The sequence below is a fragment of the Corvus hawaiiensis genome, chromosome 21, assembly GCF_020740725.1.
Source record: "Corvus hawaiiensis isolate bCorHaw1 chromosome 21, bCorHaw1.pri.cur, whole genome shotgun sequence".
NCBI lineage: Eukaryota > Metazoa > Chordata > Aves > Passeriformes > Corvidae > Corvus > Corvus hawaiiensis.
Window position 1 is genome coordinate 6,493,397 of NC_063233.1, and position 22,537 is coordinate 6,515,933.

A 22,537-nucleotide genomic window follows, 5' to 3' on the forward strand; every position below is an offset into this window, starting at 1 on the left:
CCCCTGGATCCCTGGAAATGCTCAATAGCATCCAGAGGGATTCTGCTCCTGCTCTCAGTGATGCTGATGTCAGCGACTTGGGTGCTGCTCCTAAAAAAGCTGAGTCTTCCTCCTCCTTTTTGCTCAGGCAATATCAGTGATGAGAGATGGGTTGGGATCTGTGGAAAACAGGGAGTAAAAGATGATTTGGCACTGTTTGCTACAAATGGGCAAATTCAGGCATAGACACAGCAGATTGTAACCTTCAGTGGCACAGTAAATCTTTCTAGTGTACAGCAAGCCACAAGTGCTTAGTTTTAAAAGCATCTATTTCTTGAATGCTGGAGAAGAGCCTAAACTGTGTAGCAAATGAAAATAAATTCTGGAAATTGGAAAATAAAATAGGCAGAATGGGAACACGACTGAGGATACAGAGCTCCTTTGCCACAAGAGGTTAAATGGTTTTTATATGTTCTATAAATTCTGAGGAGAAAGGGTTAAATAAAAATTAAAGAATGTATAAGATAAAGTTTCACTTTATTTGAGATGAGTCATTCCTGGGGTTTATATTAATTTTCTTTGATCTTGTTGAAGGAATCTAATTCAGTGTTTGTTACTTTGTATTACAGGCTTTTTTTGTTTTTCTTTTAAGACATATCACTGACTTACTTATGCATGTTTCATATCACAGTATTTTTTTTGTGATACATTTTCACATCATTCCATACTTTATGTAGTGTCTTGAAACAACAGAGGAGCCTGTGATGCAGCCTGAAGATGGTGACAGTGACAGGAAGATGCAGAACAGTCAGTTTTGTGAGAGGGTCAATCAGGTACGATCTGCTCGGAGTACATTATGTTACAGTGCTCCCCTCTCTGCATGCCTTTAAAATGTCTTTATTTTCTTAAAGTCTTTTCCAAACAAAATACACCTTTCTTGGTATCTGATTTTGCTTTCAACTAATTGTTATCCTAAAGAGCTTCTGAAATCTTTTTCCTGTATTTTTCTGTTGGTTTTGCATTCAAGATTGCTTCCATTGTGGACCTTGTTTCCGTTTGAGTACTCAGTCACCCTGGATGGGGATGATAGAGAGTCCCTTGAAACTGTGTTTCTTTACATCCACACAGGTTGATTTCCTGCCTCCATTGCAGTCAGGCCTGGAGTACAAATTGTATGAGATTCACTTGCTGTGATTGAGGAAAAAAATCCTGCAGATCCTTCTTTAGGGTTGAAATGCTTGATATGTGGGTAAATTGTAAACTGCATTTTCATACAAACATGAATCTGCTGTCCTCTCAATCTAATCGATGTAAGATAAAACATCATGGAATCATAAAATAATTCAGGTTCCAAATTGGTTTGTAATGTTGCAGAATGATGTTATTCTGCTCTATGAAATCTGTCATTTCTGCGTTTCTCTGTTTACCAGGTGTGCCTTCAAGTCTCTTTGGACTTTCCCTGTGAGGTGGATAAACAGGTAAATGATGTGTTGTAAAGATTCTTTTGGCTCTTGTTGCTGATGGGAACTGTACACAAATGGGCCCAGACTGAATTCTCATGTGATTGATACAGATTTTGATTGTTTTATTGGGGTTTGAATGACTGTAGAGATCCCAGGTAGAAATTCCCTAGGACACATCCATGATGTTTTATACAGAAAGTTGCACCTTGTAAATGCTTCCAAGTTTGTCCTGTCCCAGCCATCAGGGCTTGAATCTGAAGATCCCAGGACAGAATCTGTACTGTAAATACAGATGATTCAAAGCTGAGCTAACAAAATTGTTAGCTGCAGTCTGCAGGCAACATTCCAGAAGTTTCATACCTCTTGTTAGCTAAAGACCTTCAGGGATATCTTCTCACTCCTTACTAAACAACTGATCACTATGAGTTAATCATATGAAATAGATGTTAATTAGTTTTTCTATTAATAAATAGTCAGCAAAATGTCTGTGGATGCTTCTTAATGCAGATAAAGAGCATCAGGAATTACAGAACCTGATTACAGAAAGATTACAGCCCTGCTGAATTCAACAGAACATTACATACCTGTGTAATAAGACAGTGTTTGCAATTTTTTAACAGATAACTCCATCAGGCTATTCAGAGAGTTTCTGCAAAGACAGACATTATAGGAGTCCAATTAAGCCTCAGTTTGAGCATGATACAACTGGCAAACACTTGGGCAGAACAGGAATGAGTGAACATGAAACAGAAGAGAACTTGCTCACATCTCTTCTAAGAGAAAATAGAACATCTGTGCTGGAATCTACGTAAGTATGAGGGATATGCGCTGCTTTTGACAGTATTTCTATTTGAGAAGAGAATAAAGTAATTTTGCGAAAGTGAGTTTAGATAATGGCACTGTCTAATTTACCTGAGAGATTGGCAAGGCACCTTCAGAGCCATTTTAGTCTATCATGCAATTAAGTAATTAGGAAACATACTATCAGTAGAAACTCTTAAGAAAAACCCATTGCAAGAAAGAAACTCTCCAAAGTTACTGATCCATGGAGCTTTACTGCAGGGACTGATTGTTTCCAGGATGGGGTCTAACAGAGTTAAAGAGCTTAGTTGATAGTAGCTGGTATTTTTCTTCAAAAACCAGAATATCTGAGAGTACAGGCCAGTGAAAGATGGTGTGGTGGAAGGGACAACATTTTACTGCTGTAAAAACAGTATGTAAAAGGATCTAAGGATGGAGGAATTGGAGTTACAGTGACTTTTTAGAGGGATAATTTTGAATGGATGGTGCTGTACACTGAATGCCCTTCACTATTCCACCTGGACTGCCTGGGCAGGGGTTTGCTGCCTCTCAGTTTAGGGAGTTGGGGCCAATGTCCTGCACTTGACTAATGGGTTCATGCAGTGCAACCGCATGTAGGACTGCCTGAACTATGTTCTAAGTTCTTGGGTCACTTTTCATGCAGGAGAAAACTCTTGGGGACCTAAATCTGTACAAGCCCTACTGGCACCAGTGGATTCAAGTGTGGGTGGTGGGTGGGTGGATGGGGGTGTGTGTGTTACACTGTGATTTGATCAATTCCCAGCTGAAATGCTCATTTCCTTAGGAACTGGACAATGCCAAGCAAGAAAAACCTGTACGGGAAAACCACACACCCTGACTGATTTCCCCCAGTTTCATGCTTACACGACTTAATCTCCTGGTTGAGAACTGAGTTAGAGCTTTGGTGTAGATAATTCTCATGTTCCTTTCCTTATTCTATAGTTTCTTTTCCTTCTCTAGTTCCTTTTGTGGTCACTGTACTGATTATGTACAGGATTATGTGACTTTTCCAGTGCCTGTCAGCACTGGGAGCAGAATATCCCGTGGAGTTACACAAGTCAAACCCTGGTTTCTGTGTTCACCATGCTGCACTTGGCTTCATTCAGGCAATTCTGTGTTTTCACATTACTATTTAAAACTCTCCCAACAGGCATAAATGGTCTGAGTTGTCAGAGGAGTAGTTAGTGGTGAATGAGGAGATACAACTCCCTTAGAAATAAAGAGAGAGCATTGTTTATTTGTTATCTTTACTTAAAAGTTGGCTAATGAGTAATTCTAGCACCATCATCTTTACCACTCTAGTGTGTGATTTTTCCTGTGTTCAAGTATAAATGACCAGGCTGATGGGTGATGAGCTTGTGCTTTGCATAACTGAATTCTCACTAATATCATTAGATGCCAGAGGAAGCTATAAAAAGCCTAGTTAGCTTCTACCATTTCAAATGCTAAACTATACAAATGCAGTTGTTTAAAACTCTGGTTTATATGTTTAATGGCACAAACAGCTCTCTATTAGATACATGAAATTGTCTGTAGAATTTCAGAGCTTGCTTGTGCTTTAAATGCCTCTTATTTGGCTTCAGTTTCTCTAAAAGCATTGCTTTCCAAACTGCTGTCCATGAGCTGCTAGTTATCCACGGGGCAGTTTGTGGTCTCTAACGAGCTGGTTTTGCAGGCTTTTTGGCTGTTTTCTCATTTTTCATCTTCCCTGTTCCATTAGAAATACATGGAGTGATAGATGTTCACAAGAACTCAACATCAGGGCCAGGAGTGGCACTTAGATGGTCCTTGTGGCTCCCTTCCAACTTGGGATAATCTATGATAATATGGTCTAGTCTGGTGTGGTTTTGGTATAAATTAACTTTTAAGATAGAGAGTAAACTTTTTTGAGAATCCATTCATATTTCTTATATTTCTGTGTTAAATAGGAGAAAAGCCATGATGAGGCAATTTATGGTATCATTCATGTTGAAAAAAGGTTCCAAAACCTCAGTTAGTGAATAATTCATTAGTGAGTAAAATGGAACCTTCTGGGAATTTCAGATATGTCACAACACAGCAGAAGGGTTTATTGGAAGGTATTTTTGTTTGCTTAAATAAAAATCTAAATTCATGCCTTTTCTCTCCTCTTTCCTGAGTGCAGCAGACAAGAACAAATGAAAATTGTAAATGAACTGTTAGATCATCTGAACACGACAGAGGAAGAATGTTCAAGTGAAGATATAGAGAAAAAGGATGAAAAAGATCTTAGGCAAATGATTATTCAACTAAGAGCTGAACTCAAACATTTCAAGCAGGTCACTAAATTCTTAAAGCATCGAGTAGAATTGAAATCAACTTTTGATGGGGAAGAGAAGCTTTATCCAGATGCAGTGCCACAGATTAAAAAGGAGATTCAGCTGTTGAAAGTGGAATTGAAAGATGCAGCTACACAAACAATGACTTTAGAGAGTAATGTCATGAGAGTCAAACATGAAGGCAAAAAAGGAGCCTCAGAAGAAAAGCCAAAATATTCAAAATTAAATGCAGAAGCAGAACATCAGCAAGAAAATGTGTATAAGAAGAGTGAAGAGCATGAAAGACTTTCTTTTACTAGAACAAATGAAGTAAGTTTACTCTCTTTTTTGAACTTAGGGAATAGATGTATAAAAGGGAAAAACATGTTTAATTTCTAATACTATATCTTGCTTTTGTATGATTTTTGATATTAGGAGAAGAGATGTAAGCCAAATATATTTTAAATAATTGTTCTTAATGTTCAGAGCGCTTCATCTCCAACGTGATTTAGAACGTTAATTTATTGAATTTCAATCCTCCCTGGGACCACGTACTCGTAAATATTACAGCTTTTGGAAAGAAGGAGAGTCTGTGTTTCTTGTTCATAATGTACAGAACCAGAGCATTCGGAACTGATGAAGTCTAAATGGCAAAAGCATTCTAGAAAATTCCAGATTTGCATCGTGTCTGGGAGCAGGCTGTGGAGGGGTCAGTGGGAAACTTCCACGAACTCAAATCTTAATTTTAAGCTTTTATTAACATCCTGTCATTGTGTCTTGCTTTCTGAGAAGTGTGGCCAGGAGTGCCCTGTGAAAAGGGGGCAGTTTGTTGTGTTTGTTCGGGACCTGAGTGCACAGAGTCTGTTCTGGGAGTGCAGACAGGGTGTGCTTGTGCCAGATGAGTTTTGAAGCCTTCTGTCTGCAGGCAGTCTGTGATCCCAAACAAAGAGGTGGGAAACCAGTGTCTGCTAAAGAGTTCCTGCGTATTGTTTCAGCAACAGTGACAGAAGTGAAGTTGAAAACTCTTTGAAGATCTTGGCTCCTGTGGAGGGGACAAAGGGGGGAGTATTGCTTTTGATTTTGTGCACTGCTAATAGGGAGTGTTGTAGCACCTTCTGCAAAGAGTGGTTTCCATAACTTTAGTGATCAGGAGATTTCTGAGAGGTAGCAATTAGGAGCAGTTCATTTTTATTCTGGCTTGTTCCTCTTGGATTCGTTTTTCTGAAGAAAGTGGCTTGTAAATGAAGGGATGTTGATAAAGTTTAGTTCTGGGCACGAAGTGACAGGACAAGGGGGAATGGCCTTAAGATGAAGGAGGGCAAGGTACTGGGATATTAAGAAAGATGGAATATTAAGAAAAAATTCTTCCCTGTGAGGGCAGTGAGGCCTTGGCACAGGGTGCCCAGAGAAGCTGTGGCTGCCCCTGGATCCCTGCAGGTGTCCAAGGCCAGGTTGGATGGGGCTTGGAGCAGCCTGGGATAGTGGAAAGTGTCCCTGCCCATGGCAGGGGGTGGAACGAGATGAGCTTGAAGGTCCCTTCCAACCCAAACCACTCTGTGATTTTCTGATTCTTTGTGCAATTTTCTTTTTATTTCTCAAGTTCGTGTTTTCCCTGAGTTTCAGTTTACTGTTCTGAGTCACCATTTTCCAGATTCCTCTCTGGTTTAATCAGTGGCAACCTCAATGCAGCCCTTGAATCAGTTGCTTTAAAAGCTTTCTTGTTTGGACTAATGCACTATATCTTTAGCTTTGGAATGGCTTTTATAAATAATTTGATGTAGCCAGCTGAAGTGGCCTTTGGGTAATCTGGGTGACAAATGTGTCTGTGCCACAGCCCTGAGACAGCTGGAAATGGTTCCATGTTTATTAATGCAGTTTAGTTAGCTGGAAGTTCTGGATTTATTTTGCAGCCTGTGAAGGATACTGTACTCATATATGTACAAAAGGAATTGAGGATGGCATTAGGAAAATGGAACTTGCTTTTTATGATTTTAAATTGTGTAAAGACTATAATTGCTGAGAAGTGAATGTGGAAAGGCATTTCAGAATACATTGGGTGGTGAAAGAAATTAGGGGACTTAACAGCACTGGTGGAGCAAATGAACAACAAAATTATAAACTAAATCTATCTGAACATGCCATTATTGGTTTTTATTATCATTACACACAATTCCGTAACTCTCATCAACACATGGCATGCTTTTTATCTTTTTGGGGACAGCACTGTTTTATGGTGTGTGGTTTAAACAAGGAACATTTGTTTTGTGCAGAGTCTTCCAAAGGTGAGAGGCTAAAATTTAGTGACTTAAGAAATGTAACTTCCCCCACCTCCAGTGAGGGAATGTCTGTTACAGCAGGAAATGGGAATCCTCCAGAAGCAATTTATGGAGTGGATCTGTGAAGAAACTGGTTTTGTTCATAAAGAATTTCTCTGTGTCAGAATAAATGTCCTCTGTGGCTGATGCAAAGTTATGCTGGTTTTCTCAAAGCTATGGAAGTAGGGCCTGTTGGGTGGAGACTAAAGGAAGAAAGGAAAGTAAACTTAGGAGCTGTTGAAAAATGAGGAGGATCCTCGACTTTAAAAAAAAAAAGTGTTTTAAGGGAAACAGTTTCTGGGCTGGCAGACATTTATGATATAAATGACAGTGGGAAGTAGCAGTTAGAGAGGTCAGTGTGGGTGAGGAACTGTTTTCCTAAGGCATCCACAAATCCAGAGCTAATTAATACTCCTGGTGGTTAAAAGCCTTTGGTAGTCACTGCTGGATTTGCTGTCCTGCTTCAGGAGCTTGTGGATGCATGGACAGCTGGGACTTACAGAAAATTATACCAGTGGAATGGTTTTTTGCCTCTCTGAATATTTATTTCTCATGTAGCAAAGGGTATTGCAATTTCATTTTCAAAACTAACATGACAGTTGACTGATTTTACAGGAAAATTTTTATTTTTCCTACGCTTGACTGTTACACACGAGCCACTAACTCCCCATTTTCTTCCATGCCTTTTTCAGGCTGACTCTGCTTCCTTACCCAAGAAGTCACGTCTGCCTGTGCTCTTAAGATCCCACAGACCATTAGGAAATGTGCCTTTGAGCTCCTGGGTGCAGAAATCAGCTGCAGAACCACAGCATTGTTCCAGGGCACCTGATGAAGGTCTGAGAGCCTGTGAAGTACAAACCAAACCATTTCAGGCACAACCTGATGGAGAGTTACTGAACGAGTCTGGAGCTGAAAACCTTCCAGAGGAGCCTGCACAGGGAAACATATCAGGGAGAGGTAAATAAAGAGCAAATCTGGTTACTTGTGGTACTGCCTGGAAGAGTGGCAGCAGAAAGTAAACCCAGATCATCTTTATATAGCTGCAATGCTGCTTAATCTTTATGAGTTTTCTTGAGTAGACAAATACGTGTAGATCTTACAAAAACACCTTTTTTATTCCTGTTTGCTACTAAGATATAAACCAGTTTTTTGTGGAAAAAACCTGCTGTGTACATGTGACATAAAGTCTGTAATAAATGGCAGATCACAGGGTGCTTGCATGTGCACACATATATCAATGTTTAGGTAAATGAACAATTTCCTTAATAAGATGCCAAGTTTAATGAAAAGTGTCTGTAATGGAGACGAGAGTATAAAAATCCTGGTTTTGTTTATGCCAGATAATTAAACTTTTCCAATATTTCACTGATCAGTCAAGTCATCCGTATCTGTTCCCACTGTGGCTGGGTTAATTTGAACTCAGTTGTTGACAAAATATTGGGATCAGCTAAGTATGACAAATTGTAAAACAGAGAGCAATGGGTATTAGATAAAGATTTGGGGTGGTAAAAAAATAAAAATGCACTTAGCAGTTTCATTAAAAACTGATAGAGGTGTGAAGGATAGGTGAGGGAGAGTAAATATAAAAATAAGACTCAGTCAAGTGGCAGGTGAGCCACTGTCAGACCCAGAGGTTGCAGAGACTGTTGTTAATAATAACATTGTTGTGGTAAGACACAGATATGGTACAATTTATTGTAAATACTCAAGGTGATGGGACTGGGGCAATTAATTCCAGTAGGTGAAAAACCCATGGAGAATCCTGAGAAGGACAGTATTTCTGAATTTGATCCTGGAAGGAATCAGAAGCTGCAGTCCTGTGATGTCTTTTCCACTCTGATTTTTTTCCCTTGGATAACAGGTGTGCTGCACACTTGATGATTCTGAGACTTGCTGCAGTGATTGCAGGAGGTTGGTTTATCATCAGTGCTCAGATTGGAGAAACTTTTAAGCCTTTCTCTAAGCTTAACATAGAACATTTAAAAATGCGCTAGAGATTGATATACTGTTACATTACAAAGGGGACCTACAAATGTTTATCTTCATTTGTTTGTAGGAGCCTTTGCAATTAATTCTTAGTAGTTACCCATATAATTAGTTCAAGTATTTAAAGATACATTATCAAGAAAGATTTTCCTGTTCCAAATTGTCAGAGAACCAGGTTTGTATTTGTAAGGTGAGGGTTTTTTTTTTGCTTTTTCAATTTTATTTATTGGTTTGGTTGGTTGGGTTTAGTTTGGTTTTGTTTTTTAACTATCATCACTTACTTTTTTTCAGTCTCTTACTGATTTCTGTTTTACCTTTCCCCACTGTTCTCCAGTTGACTCATTGCTCAAACTGGATAATATTGAGACCCAGGTGGAGTTGCAAGGTGTTGATCCAGGTACAGGGACCAAGAATAAACATGTAAAGGACAAAAATCAGCAAAACTATCAAGGTGGAGCATTTATATCGTACATAATTAAAAAAAAAAAAGGAAATTAAAAAACTTTAGTTTCTTCTCAGTTGTGCAAAATTGTAAATTGCTTCAGGTAATCACCTCCTTTGCTGTTATTTGTGGGTTTTAAAACTGGTTTTCTTAGCTGCTATGGATTAATTGCTCCAAGAATCCAAGTTGATCTTTCAGGGTTGTGCTTTCAGAAGGGCTGCAGGGATTTATGAGTCTGGCTTCCTGTAAAAATAATGAGTTGTATGCCTGACTCTGATCTCTGTTGCTAATGTCCTCACTTCTGAACTCCTCTCTGAATTAAACGTTTGTTACTGCTTCTGCATCTAGTTCTGAACTATTGGAATGAAGCAACTGAATGATAGAATTTTGCTTATCTGAATTATTTGAAGGCATTCAAGTAGGCTGAAACCTAATGGAATAGTTTAATGAAAATGTAAATAGGCTTGGTGCTGTGTCTTCCATGTTTCTGCATCATCCATTAGTCTTTTTTGGGAGGGCTTGAATAACCTGAATAACACTGGAGAGTGCAGAGGATATGGCCAATTATGTAATCCTTTGGTGTGCAGAGTCCTGCTCAATGTGCACACCCTTTGGGGGTGTGGACATGTGCACAAAGCTCATTAGTTCTCCTTTAATTAAAGGGCACTGTGTCGTTAAAAACTATAGCCAGTGCTTTGATCTGAAATATTTCTTCATTAATATCTGTTTTTATTTTCTCTGTTTGTTATCTGGAATGATGCATGGAATCAGGATTTCAGAGTTTGAGAGTTCACCCGGTGCTTGGGTTTTTTGCCATCTGTGTTACTGCAGCAGAAGTTAATGAATGAGGTGTTGCATTCCCTTACTGTGTCCTCTGGAACTCATACCTGGGCACTTTCTTGGAAGCATTTCCTTCCTTTGGAATGCCACACAAAATGAGTGGAGTGCAGCAAACATCCTCTGGCCTTGATCTCTGGTTTGAGTTGAAAGGGACCTTAAAACTCATCCCGTTCCACCCCTGCCATGGGCAGGGACCCCTTCCACTATCCCAGGTTGCTCCAAGCCCAACCTGGCCTCAAACATTCCAGGGAAGAGGCAGCCACAGCTTCTCTGGGCAGTGTTGATATCCCAGAATCACAGCTTCATTTTATTCCAGCTTTTAGGTAATATTTATTTTTATTCTCTTGTTCTTGGTCTTGGTATTTCATACAGAGCTGTTCCATCTGAGTTTTTGTACTGATTTACAGCTTGAACCAGGGCATTCAAATTCTCCATGGAAACCAATCTGAAAGTATTACAACCTGTCTGAAAGATCAATGAATTGGCTCCCAAAAGGGAAGTTCTAATTCATAGTGATCTTTTGCAGAACTAATAGAAGGGGAAGATTTAATTTACTGGTAACTAGAAAATAGTCATTTTGCTAGCTACTTACACATACAGCCCTCAACATACACAGAACTATAAACATGGATTATATGTAGGAATATATGTCTTATTGGGCTGAATCTGAGGTGATTGCATTACTTAGAGATGGCAAAGTCACCTGAGGAATGTGATGTTCATATCAACTGTGTGCCAGTAAAACCTTTAACACCAAACACTTTAGTGGGGTTTGTTTAGAACACCTTTTAAAAATAAGTTATTATAGCCTCCTTTTCAAATCTGACTATTTTGTTGATAATCTTTTTAAAATTCCACTGACTTTATGCTCCAATTGGTTTTGTATAGATTTTTAAAGTGGGGAGAAGAAGAATATTTAATTAGAAGCTTTAGGAGGAACCATGTGAAGTCAGAGTCTCCTTTGCCTCATGTTTGAGGTTATCTTTGTGGCTGGAAAGGTCTGGGTTTGATCAGTGTCTGATTCAGGAGAGCATATGGCAAAAGGAATTTTCAGTCATTTGGGAAGAGGAAATGGGTGTATTTTGAATGTTGTTTATTTGAAAGGTAATAAAGGGTTTGAAATACTTGATGTGCAAATTGAATTAATGGCAAATCACAGAAAGAGGTCAAAAGTCCCAAACTAATAATGTATAACTTGTAATTACCTACATTTTGATTCTGCTATTATAGAATTAAATTAATTCATTCTAGTGCTGTTAAGAACAGAATGTCAGATAAAGAAATATTAATATTCACACACAGGCCTCCTGTTTTTCAGAAATGCAAAATCATCATAACATTAGCAATGGAAATATCCAGAGTTCATTAAAAGAGGTGGATGAAGAGTTTTATTCCATGGGACACAAGGACATTGTCTCAGCCCCTGCACATTCAGGCTCCAAGTGCCTGCTTGCTCGCCGAGGGAGTGGAGCAAGAACAGATGCACTTGATGGCTGTGAAGCCACAGAGGATATAGAAGAATTGAAACATAGAGTTAAGATTATGCAGTCTGAGCTTGAAAAGTACAAAAAGTTCCTGCTGCAGCTGCAGAGCTCTGACCAGCTCTTGTTCAGTGGTGTTTTCAATGGAGTTGTGAGTGAAACAGCCCTGCCTGTGGGAGGGTTTGTCACACAAGTGCAAGATACAGCTATGGAAGGAGTCCAGACATCCTCTGGTGTCCGTCAGCTGGATTATGAGATCCACACCAAAAATAGGGATTCTGAGTCTTTGGAAGCACCTGATACATGGGCAGCACAGAACCTTGAGGAACTACTGTTGGCCAATGAGGCAGAACTTGACAAAGAGCAAGTTCTGAATATGCATCTTGATGAAGTGTATCCTCTTCAGAATAGTCTGAGAGCAACATCACCATCCAAGTGAGTAAAACTGCTGCTGTTTGAGGTTCCCTTTTGTACACAGCAATACCAGATAGCATAGGAAGGTGATATGAAGATAATTTTATTCACAAGTGTTGTTACAGTAAAGGCTAAATTTTGCTAACATTAACATAAAGGAACTGAAACGTTTTGTTAAAAGACCCCCTTAGTATAAAACTGATAAATTCATGTGAAGGATGTGAGAGGAGATAAATATAAAAAATAATGAATGAAATTTTATAGCATAAGCTTATAAGCTGGAAAATCATTTATGGGAGGCTGAAAAGTATCAGTATTGGATTTTGTATGAGATTTGGGGGAGCATTTTGGCTACATATGTACAAATAGCAAACATACGATGGGGGATCAAAAGAGTGAGCCTTTTTTTAACATCCACCCGCCTTTTCTCCTTTTTAAATATTGTTATTGGCCTGGGGGGCCTGTGGAATATCAGAAATTGTAACAAAGAAAGGCATTCAGCCTTGTGCCTTTCTTCCAAATGCTTGAGTAGAAATATTTGGAGACATTGAGCAACTGCCAGCATGGACTATTGTATATCTCTGAGTCTTACTGTTGTAAAATACAGTGGTGTTACAGACTCCATATAAATTTACATGCCTTGAAAATATACCTCATCCATTTTACAAAGGAAGATCTAACTGTAAATTAAGGAATGAGGCCCTGTGGAGCACCGTGAGGTTTTTATGGCCACTGTCTTGGACAACATCATGAGTCACAAGTGACAGACACCAAAATGAGTTACACATCTCTTCCTATACAAATGACAGTAAAAATGCTATAGCAACCCACACCACCATAGATTTTGTTTGATTCCCTGCATCTTTTAACATCCTCTCTCCTTTTCTTCCCACTAATGGATGATTCTGGAGAAAGAACTCTACCTGTGGTACAGACAGTGGCAGTACAAAGGGGATGTCTGTATTTGCAAGTATAAATTCAATAAATAAATTCAATTGATCTGAGTTGAAATTTATATCCTGGCTTGTGGAGTACCGGAGTTTGGGCACCACAGTGGTTGTCATTGTCTCTTGCAGTACACATGCAGAGATGTGCAGAATTTTCAGACTGGGTGAAACCATCAGTTCAGAAAGTCCAATATTGTTTTAGCAGGAAATACATAAAGTTTCAGAGAAGGGACAGCTGTCTGCTTCCATGGGGAGTTAAGAAAACCACAAAACACCAAACTAAAAATAATCCCCAACCAGTCAGGAAAAATACATGTATTCTTGAAAATTCTTTACATGTATTCACTCTTATTTAGTTTAATTTGGCACCTCTGCTGCCATCCATGTTCTTTCCAAGCAGGTCATCAAGTCATCCCATTAGTTTTGGCCCATTTTATAAATGATGCAGCTAAGTGAAGGAGAATAATCCCTATATACCAAACTACACAGTCAGAGATAATACATCTCCCATTGTGGCTGTTAAAAGCATTTTAAAAGCAAATTGAGCCACATAAAGTTATAGTTTAGGAATATAAGTCTAATTCCCTTTTAATTTGTATTTAAATGTCATTTATGGCCAGACAATTGCTTTACAGCTAATTTCATTTTCTCAGATACGATTCATTAGTTCATTCACAAGTTCGGGAACTGTCCTTCCAATGCCAACAAATCAAGGAGATCCGCTATGGCTGTGTCACCTACCATGAGCATCTCACCAGCCTGGTGAAGGCCTTTGAGGAGCTGCTCCAGGCCAGTGATGTTGATTACTATGTTGCTGAAGGCTTCCGTGAGCAACTGAACCAAAGTGTGCTGTTGTTTGAGAAACTGGAAATGAAATTCCTCTATGGTGAGCAGCAGTATTTTGTGCTTGTTGTCAGATAGATTAATGCCTTTGAAATGGGAAGGATTTTATGTACTTGGTGAAAGGGAAACCTTCCTTGCTGTTGGTTACTTTAAGATGGTTTATTGGGAGGAGTGTCATGGAAGGTAAAATTATTATGATTCAACAAGAATCGGAAGGAATCACAGAATTGGAAGGGACCTCTGGAGATCATCCAGTCCAAGCCCCTACCAAGGCAGGGTCACCTGGAGCAGGTGCCACAGGAACGTGTCCATGTGGGTTTGGAATGTCTCCCGAGAGGGAGATTCCACACCATCCCTAGGCACCTGTTCCACCCTCAACGTAAAGAAGTTTTTCCTCATGTTGAGGTGGAACTTCTTGTGTTTTTAGTTTATGGCCATTACTCCTTGACTTTTGTAGCTGTACTCTTTATTGATGCCTGCTATTTGGGGTCATCTCAACATAAGCATATTTTAATTGTCCAAAATACAGTAGTTATATAAAAGTTTTGTTACAAGTGGCTTCAGGGTTTCCTGTTTCAGGGAACGGCCCAGCTGACTGTTGAAGACACCTGGGGACTTGAGTTAGTGCTGGGCCTGGCAGTGCTGGGGTAACAGTTGGACTCAATGATCTAAGATGTCTTTTCCAACTTAAATTACTCAATGATTTTCCTAATGGACCTGCATTGGGCTGCCTGCTAGTCTGGCTGGTGGAGAAATGTACACTGCCTTTCGTAAGAGAGGTAAAATACAACCATGTTTTGGAAAATGAGCATCACAATTGACATTTGTCACTTGAAGGAAGAGTATTACCTGCATATTGCTTTCTATAGTTTAAAGAAAGTTAGCAGGAAAGTGATAGAAAAGGGATGCTGTTGCAAGTAACAGCAAGAAAGACCTTTTCCTGGCATCACAAGTGTTGCTTTGCTGACCCAAACAACCAGCAATCCTTCGCAGATGTCAGCTGCAGGGGTGACATCTCCAGCAAAATACTTGAGGTGCCTGAGATAGGAACCTGACCCTCACATCCTCCTGGAATTGGCTCTGGGAGCTACCTTAGTTCAGCCCCATTTGGGGCCCAGTCATAGCTTGATCTGTGTTCTGCCTTTCGTTACAGATCGTGGCAGGATGTTGCAGTTTTGATTGCTCATATAAAGCAGCTGTATATGAGAAAAAGGTATTACAGCCTTGTGTCATAGCAGGGTAGTAAAAGATTGAGTGTGTTCAACAATTTCGGTGGCTACAGAGATTCCTTGAATTGCAAATGGGAAGACTGTAGTGAATAAACATTAAATGCCTTTAAACCAACAGATGGTATCCTGTATACTATGAAAAGTCACTGACAACTGAGACAATTCAATATATCTAACACAATGGTATTGCATTGAATCACACATTAAAGTAAAATGATGTTTGTAGGGTTGTAAAGAATATCCAGTCTACTAAGAATTGACTGTAAAGAAGCATGAACAGCTGTCTCTCTACATTTCCATCCTGACCTTCAGTTCATTCCCCTGAAATTTCAGCTGTGCAACTCTTCCCTGCCACTTTTGCTTAATTGCACAAAAATTTTAAAATCTGGGGTGCGAAGGTGACACCACAAACCTCTTGTTTTCTTATTCAAATTAGTGTCTGAGTCCAGATCTCTTGCACTGAATTGTGCCTGTGCTCACACGCAATTCCACAGAGAATGTTGCAGACAAAATCCTGTGTGTGCTCCTTCATTAAGGATAACTGGTTAACCTGACTCCAAAACAAGCACAAAAAATCCAAGTGCAATGGAATTGTTTTTATATAAATGTTATTGGAGAAGTAACATCATGTGCCTGTAATCCTTTTGCCATATAGCGCAATTATTTCAAATTGGTATGCTAATTAAAACACCAAGGCTGTAAAATCTGGCACCTGTGGTCCCTGATAATTTTTTTTGTGAGTTCCAGAGCAAGCTATTGCTTTGTTGCTGGGCTATAAATAGTTTTGCCATGTACAGCATTTGACACTAATACAAAGTGTGTTAGTATCTGTTGATTTCTCTAATTTCTCATTAATTTAGCACTCTGTATTTAAATAGAGTAAGATGGAGGGGAAAAATTGTAATTCTCAGTACGTGTTTTTAATCAGCTGTTTCTGCTTTGCAGGAGAATCAATAGGTACAGAAGTCACTATACTTTATGAATTAGCTCAAAGGTAAGAGTACAACTGAATGTGTAGCAAAAATATGGTTGTTTCATAAGTTGATAAGGATACTCCATGTTTTGTAGTATGTTTCGCTGTTTGGCAGGGCTTTGCTTATTAATACCCATTTTGTTAATAAAATACTGTATTAGTTTGAAAACAAACCGGTGGGAGGCACCAAGTCAGAATAACAATTTAAGAGGGAAATTTAAAAAAAAAACCAAACCAGAAACTACTGATTTAAACTGACAGAGTCAGGATACAGCCTGACACCCTGTAGGTCAGGGTGGTGGTAGCAGTCCCATAAGATGGTGGCTGCAGTCCTCCTGAAGTGCTGGATGTGGTTCTGTTGAAGCAGTGATCCTGTAGAAAGGGGCTGCTCTTCCTCAGAAGGTCCAGTGGTGGCTGTGTAGCTCCTGTCCTCTGGAAATCCAGTGGAAAGGGTGTCTGTGGTGTTGGGAATCTCAGATTATATCCAGGATGGGATGCTTGGTTCCTCCCTCTGGGTGGAGCATCTCACAATGGGATGATGAGTGATGAGGCCAGGTGTTGATGGGCTCATTAACAGAAGATGGTCCGGAGGGAGTTATCTGTGAGTCATGGGCAGGGCATTGATGGGCTCATTAACAGAAGATGGTCCGGAGGGAGTTATCTGTGAGTCATGGGCAGAGCATTGATGGGCTCATTAACAGAAGATGGTCCGGAGGGAGTTATCTGTGAGTCATGGGCAGGGCATTGATGGGCCATTAACAGAAGATGGTCCGGAGGGAGTTATCTGTGAGTCATGGGCAGAGCATTGATGGGCTCATTAACAGAAGATGGTCCGGAGGGAGTTATCTGTGAGTCATGGGCAGAGCATTGATGGGCCATTAACAGGAAGATAGTCTGTGGGGATGAGGCAAGGAAACACTGCCCCACCTGATTTCAACAGCTCATGAGGATGGGAATAGAATACACTGCAACCCAGGACAAATACCCATTGAAAACAGACTGAGGCTTTTTTCCCCACTTCTCACCAAGCAGGTGAGATACTGAAGGAGAAACATTGTGCTACCAGGATTGTTCCTTTCATGAACAAACAAAACATGTCCATAACCCACTGTGGTGCATGCTCAGACATTATCCTGGTGCAGCTGCCAGGGTGTACAGTCCCACCCCGTGTGTCCCCATGGCCTTTTAGGCTGGCTCAGGGTCACTGAAGTGCAGCACTGCTGAAGTTTATTCTCAGAGCACCCTGAAGCTGAAGGTGAAGATAGCAGGTGCTGTTGTGCTGCGTATGTTGGTTTTATGCCAGTTTGGGATTCTTGTGTGCTACAGAAATCCTCAGTACCTTGAATCCTGTCCAAGACAGCTTGAGGTCCCCTGAACACAAAGGTGACTGCCTGGTGCTAGAAAATACAAAGTATGCTGGAGGGCCACTGATTACTCCTGCTGACTTCAGTGAGCTCTGAATTTCAGTCTTGATGCAACCTCTGATGTGTAGTAGTTTCTCATGCCCTGTCACATAAATTTACCTGTAAATTGGTGTAAATTTGCCACCCTCTGTTCACACTTTCCAAAGTCATAAAATAACTTTTAAACCATTTTGTTTGGCACAAAAGGGATAATGAGAAGAATGCCACCATGTACCAGCGTCTTCAGGGTGAATCACCTGTGCCGTCTGTTGTTCATAGCTCGTCTGACTTTGATTTGTCAGAGAAGTCTCCTCTTGGCTCACCTGAGCACAGGCATGACCTGGAAGGCCAGCACAGCACACTGCCACTTCTGCCAAGCAAGTTTCCTCCAGGTAATATTTTTCCCACTGAAGAATTTGGATACTGGGATAAGCTGTAAATAACACACAAGGGAGCTAATTAAGAAATAATGAAGAATGTTTGTCTGCCTCAGCTTTCCAGTTCCTCACATAATCATTGCAATTTCAGTGATAAGGCACACAGAGATGGCAACCATCTGAACTACCCTGTTTGAGGCAATATAAAGTGTGTTAGTTGGTGTCCTTGTTGTTTTAGGCTACCAGCTTTTGCAGTGCTCCAGACACTCTTTAAATAGACAACTTATAAGGTGAAAATAGACAATTGTCAAGAGATTATTATGTGGAAAAGGAAAGATTTTCCAATTTTATAGAAGCCAGTGTTGTGTTTCCTTGAGAATTGTTAAGTGCTGCATAATTAATAAGTGGTGTCGTGTTTGACCTGGATAGTTCCACTAAAAACAAGTGATGCTTGCAGTACTTTATCGGGAGCAATGAAAATTTAATAGCTGAGCTGGCACATCCTGTTCAGGGAGAAATACTGCAGAGTAAACCAGGAGTGTGTGACATGGATAAACTGACACATCACACAGTGACAGGTAGAACAGATCGGCTCCTGAGGAAGGATGAAACTTGCAGCCAATGAAAGAAAAACGGTAGAATGGCAAAGCAAGAAGGAAAAGGTATAATATTGAAACTTGCTACAACAGGTTTATTTATTGTGGAGTGTGTTGTGTAAGTCAAAGTCAAATTTCTCTGGAGTTACTGTGGGAGCTTCCTATTGTTGTAAGGAAAAATGCTTGCTGGTGGTTTGTCGAGCCGGAATGTGGAGCTGCATTGCAGAACTTTGGATTCTTTCCTCAGTACAGGGAATGTTTAAGTAGATAAAATTGTTATCTATTCCACTTTTGTAGGAAGAAGAAATTTGAAGAGACTTAAAACTCAGGACCATTGTTTAAGTTAGAATGTAGAGTAGGAGTTGTCACTGAATGCATGGTTTGAGTACTGTACAGGAAGAGAGTGTTGTGGAGTCAGGTATTTAATAGCTGCCATTTTTAACAGCTCTGTGTCATCTTTTAGGATTAACACTCATTAGATTTGACAAGAGGACATAGTGTAAAAGAACACAATCATCTGCTCTAAATAAGAAGTGGTCTCTTGCTTTATTTAGAGTTATTAATGGAGCATCTGCAAGAAATTAGAATCCTGAGACAGCGTTTAGAATACTCAATAAAAACTAATGAGAGACTGAGGAAGCAGCTTGAGAGACAAGTTACAGACAAGGAACTAGATCAAGGTAAGAATTCATTTAATGAGAAACTGGATCCATCTTTCCTGCTGAGAGCCTGAGGGATCAAATGCCACTGGAAAGGTTTTGTTTGCTTTTTTGAATAACCTCACCTCTTCCAGTTGGGAAATGATGTGTCTTTCTCTGAGTCCTGCTCCATCTTGAACTCTGTCAGCAGACACAGCTTTCCTACACTGCTGTGGAGTGGCATAAATGCAGAGTCCATTGCTGGAATTGTACCCAGTGCTGAGCACAAATCTTTCATGGGATGCATGTGCAGCACAGAGCCTCAAATCTGCACTTGCACAGATTGCTCAGAGAACAGGACTGTCAGGTAGTTTTATGACATTTGATGATCCTGTGGTTGAATTTCTTACAGAGAATTGAAAGACCCTTCTAGTTCTGTTACCAGTAAACAGTCTGCTTTTTTTTCCATTTTTTTTTCTAGTGCCTTTGGGCTATCATTATTATTGGAATGTTCCTGTATTTTAGGATGTCACCCTCTTTGAATTGTCTGCCATGTCCAACCAGGGTCAGTTGCTGGAGAGGAAGCCCATTTTATCAATATGATTGCAGTGGGGCCCAGTAGAAGAAGGAGGTGCTTTGCTCTAAATTATGCTGCTGTTGATCCAAAGTAGGAATTGTGTGGAATTAGCTTTCCTGCACCTGCTCTGTGTATCCTTAGGGTGGTCAGTACAGCACTGCTAACAGGACTGCTGGAGATGCCTTTTCTGGAATTCTGTGACTGCTTTAAAGCCAGCTTGTGTTCACACACAGGGACAAAATATCTGTGAGACAGAGCTGAGGCCATGGTGTCCAGCCTGCCATTGATTTCTGGGATAAATGTGTCCCACACAAAATGCCATGGTGAGTTTTTAACGAGAAATACACAACAACAACTGATGGAAAATTTAGCATAGAGTTGGTTTTTATTCCAAACTCTAATATAAAGCAGTGGATGAAAACCACTAAAAATAGTTATGCAGGTTTGGAGTCACTGCTCTCTGTTGCTGGTGTTCAGCATGTCTGAAAGCCAAGTTCTGAGGCAGATTTAAAACTTTTCACAAGTAGGCAACTTTCACTAAAGATGCTTTTGGAGCACCTTTTGAAGCACCCCATCCCTGTATTTTCGTACACTTTGCTTCACTCTCCTTCCCACCTTTTCCCCCATAGGACAGTTGATTAATATACAATATTACTCATTCTGGAAGCAAGTAATAAATACAGACATACTTTCCTTTTCCTCAATTTTACTGGTATTGACATTAGATTCATTATGTTTTACGTCATCCCCATGATCCATTTCTGTTGTTGTTTAAATGGAGGCAACCTGCACATGGCAGTTTGCTTTCAGGGATAATTTACAGTGATGGAAAGGTGGATAAAAAGCATCCATTTCATTCATGAAGTATTTACACTGCTGGAAAGGCATTCTGTGTTCATGAAATAACCACACTGAAACACTTCCAACTCCTTTACAGCTTCATAAAGATTCTGGCAAGGGCATCCATTAATGCAGTGAAAGTAAATTTTCTTTATAAACTGTCTTATGCCTTCCATCTGTCTTCTTGTTGCCTTAGCACGTCTACCAGTGCGTGCAGGAGAAATTTGGAAAAGTAAAGGAAAAAAGCAACTGCTGTTAGAACAGCTCCTTTTTGTTACTGTGTTCTTTCAGTTCTTGTTTCTCTCTGTATCAAAGATCTCTTTCATGCTATCAGATATGCACATGCTCTCTTGCTAGTGATGCTCCTTTTTCCTGATAGATGACCTTTCTTTGACTTACAGTGTGAAAAGAAATTCCTAAGTGAAGCTGAGAGGATTCACAAGGGCACATTGGAATGGCCTTAAGCTGAAGGAGGGCAGGTTAAGATTGGATATCAGCAAGAAATTGTTCCCTATGAGGGTGGTAAGGCTCTGGCAAAGGGTGCCCAGAGAAGCTGTGGCTGCCCCTGGATCCCTGGAAGTGTCCCAAGGCCAGGTTGGACAGGGCTTGGAGCAACCTGGGATAGTGGAAAGTGTCCCTGCCCATGGCAGGAGATTGGAACTAATTGAACCTTTAAGGTCCCTTCCAACCCAAACCATTCTGTGACATGAATTCAACATTTTTGCTTTTAACTGGATGTCCTTAGTTTGTTTTCCTTTAAAACACAAGGCCACATTGTAACATACTTAATTGTTGATGGCAGCCTGCTAAATTCATGATACTGAATTGTTTGTTCAACAAAAGTTATTGCATAGATTTATTCTTGTCTGATAAATATTGTATGGATGTATATACACACATCTGCCTACTGTTTCTGCCATGTTATTTTTAATATTTAGATTCTTTAAGTATTTAAATGCCTCTGGGCTTCCAGTATCCTATGAATGACTCAATGCTGGTAATGACTACATCACTCCTGTAGAGCTGAGGCTTGCAGTGCAAGTAGAACTAAAATAATTGCTTCAATCATTTCAAATGTTAGGCTTCAAAATAAAATCAAAGGTTTAATTTTGAGTGTCCTACGTTTCAAATGTTATTAACAGCAGTTAACATTAAAAGGGGGTTTGTTTGCTCTTTTTAACCCACAAGTAGCTGTTGTTTCTACTGAGACTTCTCTTGAGCTTTTGAGTGCCTTTATTTTGCTTTGCCTGGGAGTGAATATTTCCTTCCTCATTGCTGTGATTTTCAATAGTGCCTTTCTTTCAGTCAGTGTTTCCTTTGAAACCTTCAAGGTATGTTTCCTTAGCATGCACTTTTTCAGAACAAAACAGAATGAAAACTCAAGTGTATTGCAGCTGTGGGCCTTGATGCTCCACTTCCCTCTGGTTAGATAGACCTTTGCCTCTATGGAGAGAGTAATTGATGTCAGCAGGGCTCTGCACAGAAGTAGTAGTCTCAATAGTGGGTCAAATTGTGGGATTGTGGCCCTATTACCACTGGCTCTGCATTATCCCTTATTATGTATGATAACTAATAGTTATATTCTAAAGCCTTTCAGTAGAACTGGGATAGCATAACTTTTCAAATAGGATAAAGTTGGGTGATGGGCAATAAATTAAATTAGAATCAAGATGAGACCATCAAGCCTTGCCACTTCAACTTGGATTGCTTTGTTACAGTCTGAAAGGAGAGAGCCTTTTGAGTTCACATAGCTGCCTCAACTCTTTAACATATAGATAGTAAAATGCCATTAGTGCCAGGCTTCAAGAGCCTTTGAGTCTTTCAGCAGTGACAAGAGGTTTGTATCATGGCACAGTACATCCCAGTTAGGTAGTGTTAGTAAAAGCTTCAATTGGGATTACAATAAAATGAGATTACTCAGAGGAAGTGCAGCACATCAAATTGAATTGAACTGCCAGAGCTGAAAGGCATCCTCCTCATACATTCAGCTAATTTTTTTTGCCAGCTGGTTATTTCTCTATTAACCAAATAGTTGACACTCATGTACTTATCTCAGGCTTTAAGCGTGGGAGATACTGGGATAACCAATCAGCTGA

The 22,537-nt window shown here is 39.9% G+C and overlaps 1 protein-coding gene across 5 annotated transcripts in view; it reads left to right on the forward strand.

Moving 5' to 3' along the window:
* The window catches only part of CDK5RAP2 (CDK5 regulatory subunit associated protein 2), a 72,399-nt gene that overhangs the window by 35,118 nt on the left and 14,744 nt on the right, over positions 1 to 22,537 (forward strand). For 2 of the 5 annotated variants that reach the window (XM_048325453.1, XM_048325457.1), the window contains 11 exons: positions 717 to 812; positions 1,410 to 1,457; positions 2,063 to 2,250; positions 4,408 to 4,870; positions 7,548 to 7,812; positions 9,176 to 9,292; positions 11,442 to 12,039; positions 13,619 to 13,851; positions 15,983 to 16,031; positions 17,621 to 17,805; positions 18,941 to 19,066. In XM_048325453.1, the coding sequence (XP_048181410.1) occupies positions 717 to 812; positions 1,410 to 1,457; positions 2,063 to 2,250; positions 4,408 to 4,870; positions 7,548 to 7,812; positions 9,176 to 9,292; positions 11,442 to 12,039; positions 13,619 to 13,851; positions 15,983 to 16,031; positions 17,621 to 17,805; positions 18,941 to 19,066 (2,368 nt within the window). Of the gene's footprint in view, positions 1 to 716; positions 813 to 1,409; positions 1,458 to 2,062; positions 2,251 to 4,407; positions 4,872 to 7,547; positions 7,813 to 9,175; positions 9,293 to 11,441; positions 12,040 to 13,618; positions 13,852 to 15,982; positions 16,032 to 17,620; positions 17,806 to 18,940; positions 19,067 to 22,537 lie in introns of all 5 variants that reach the window. The other 3 variants (XM_048325454.1, XM_048325455.1, XM_048325456.1) reach the window with 3 other exon arrangements.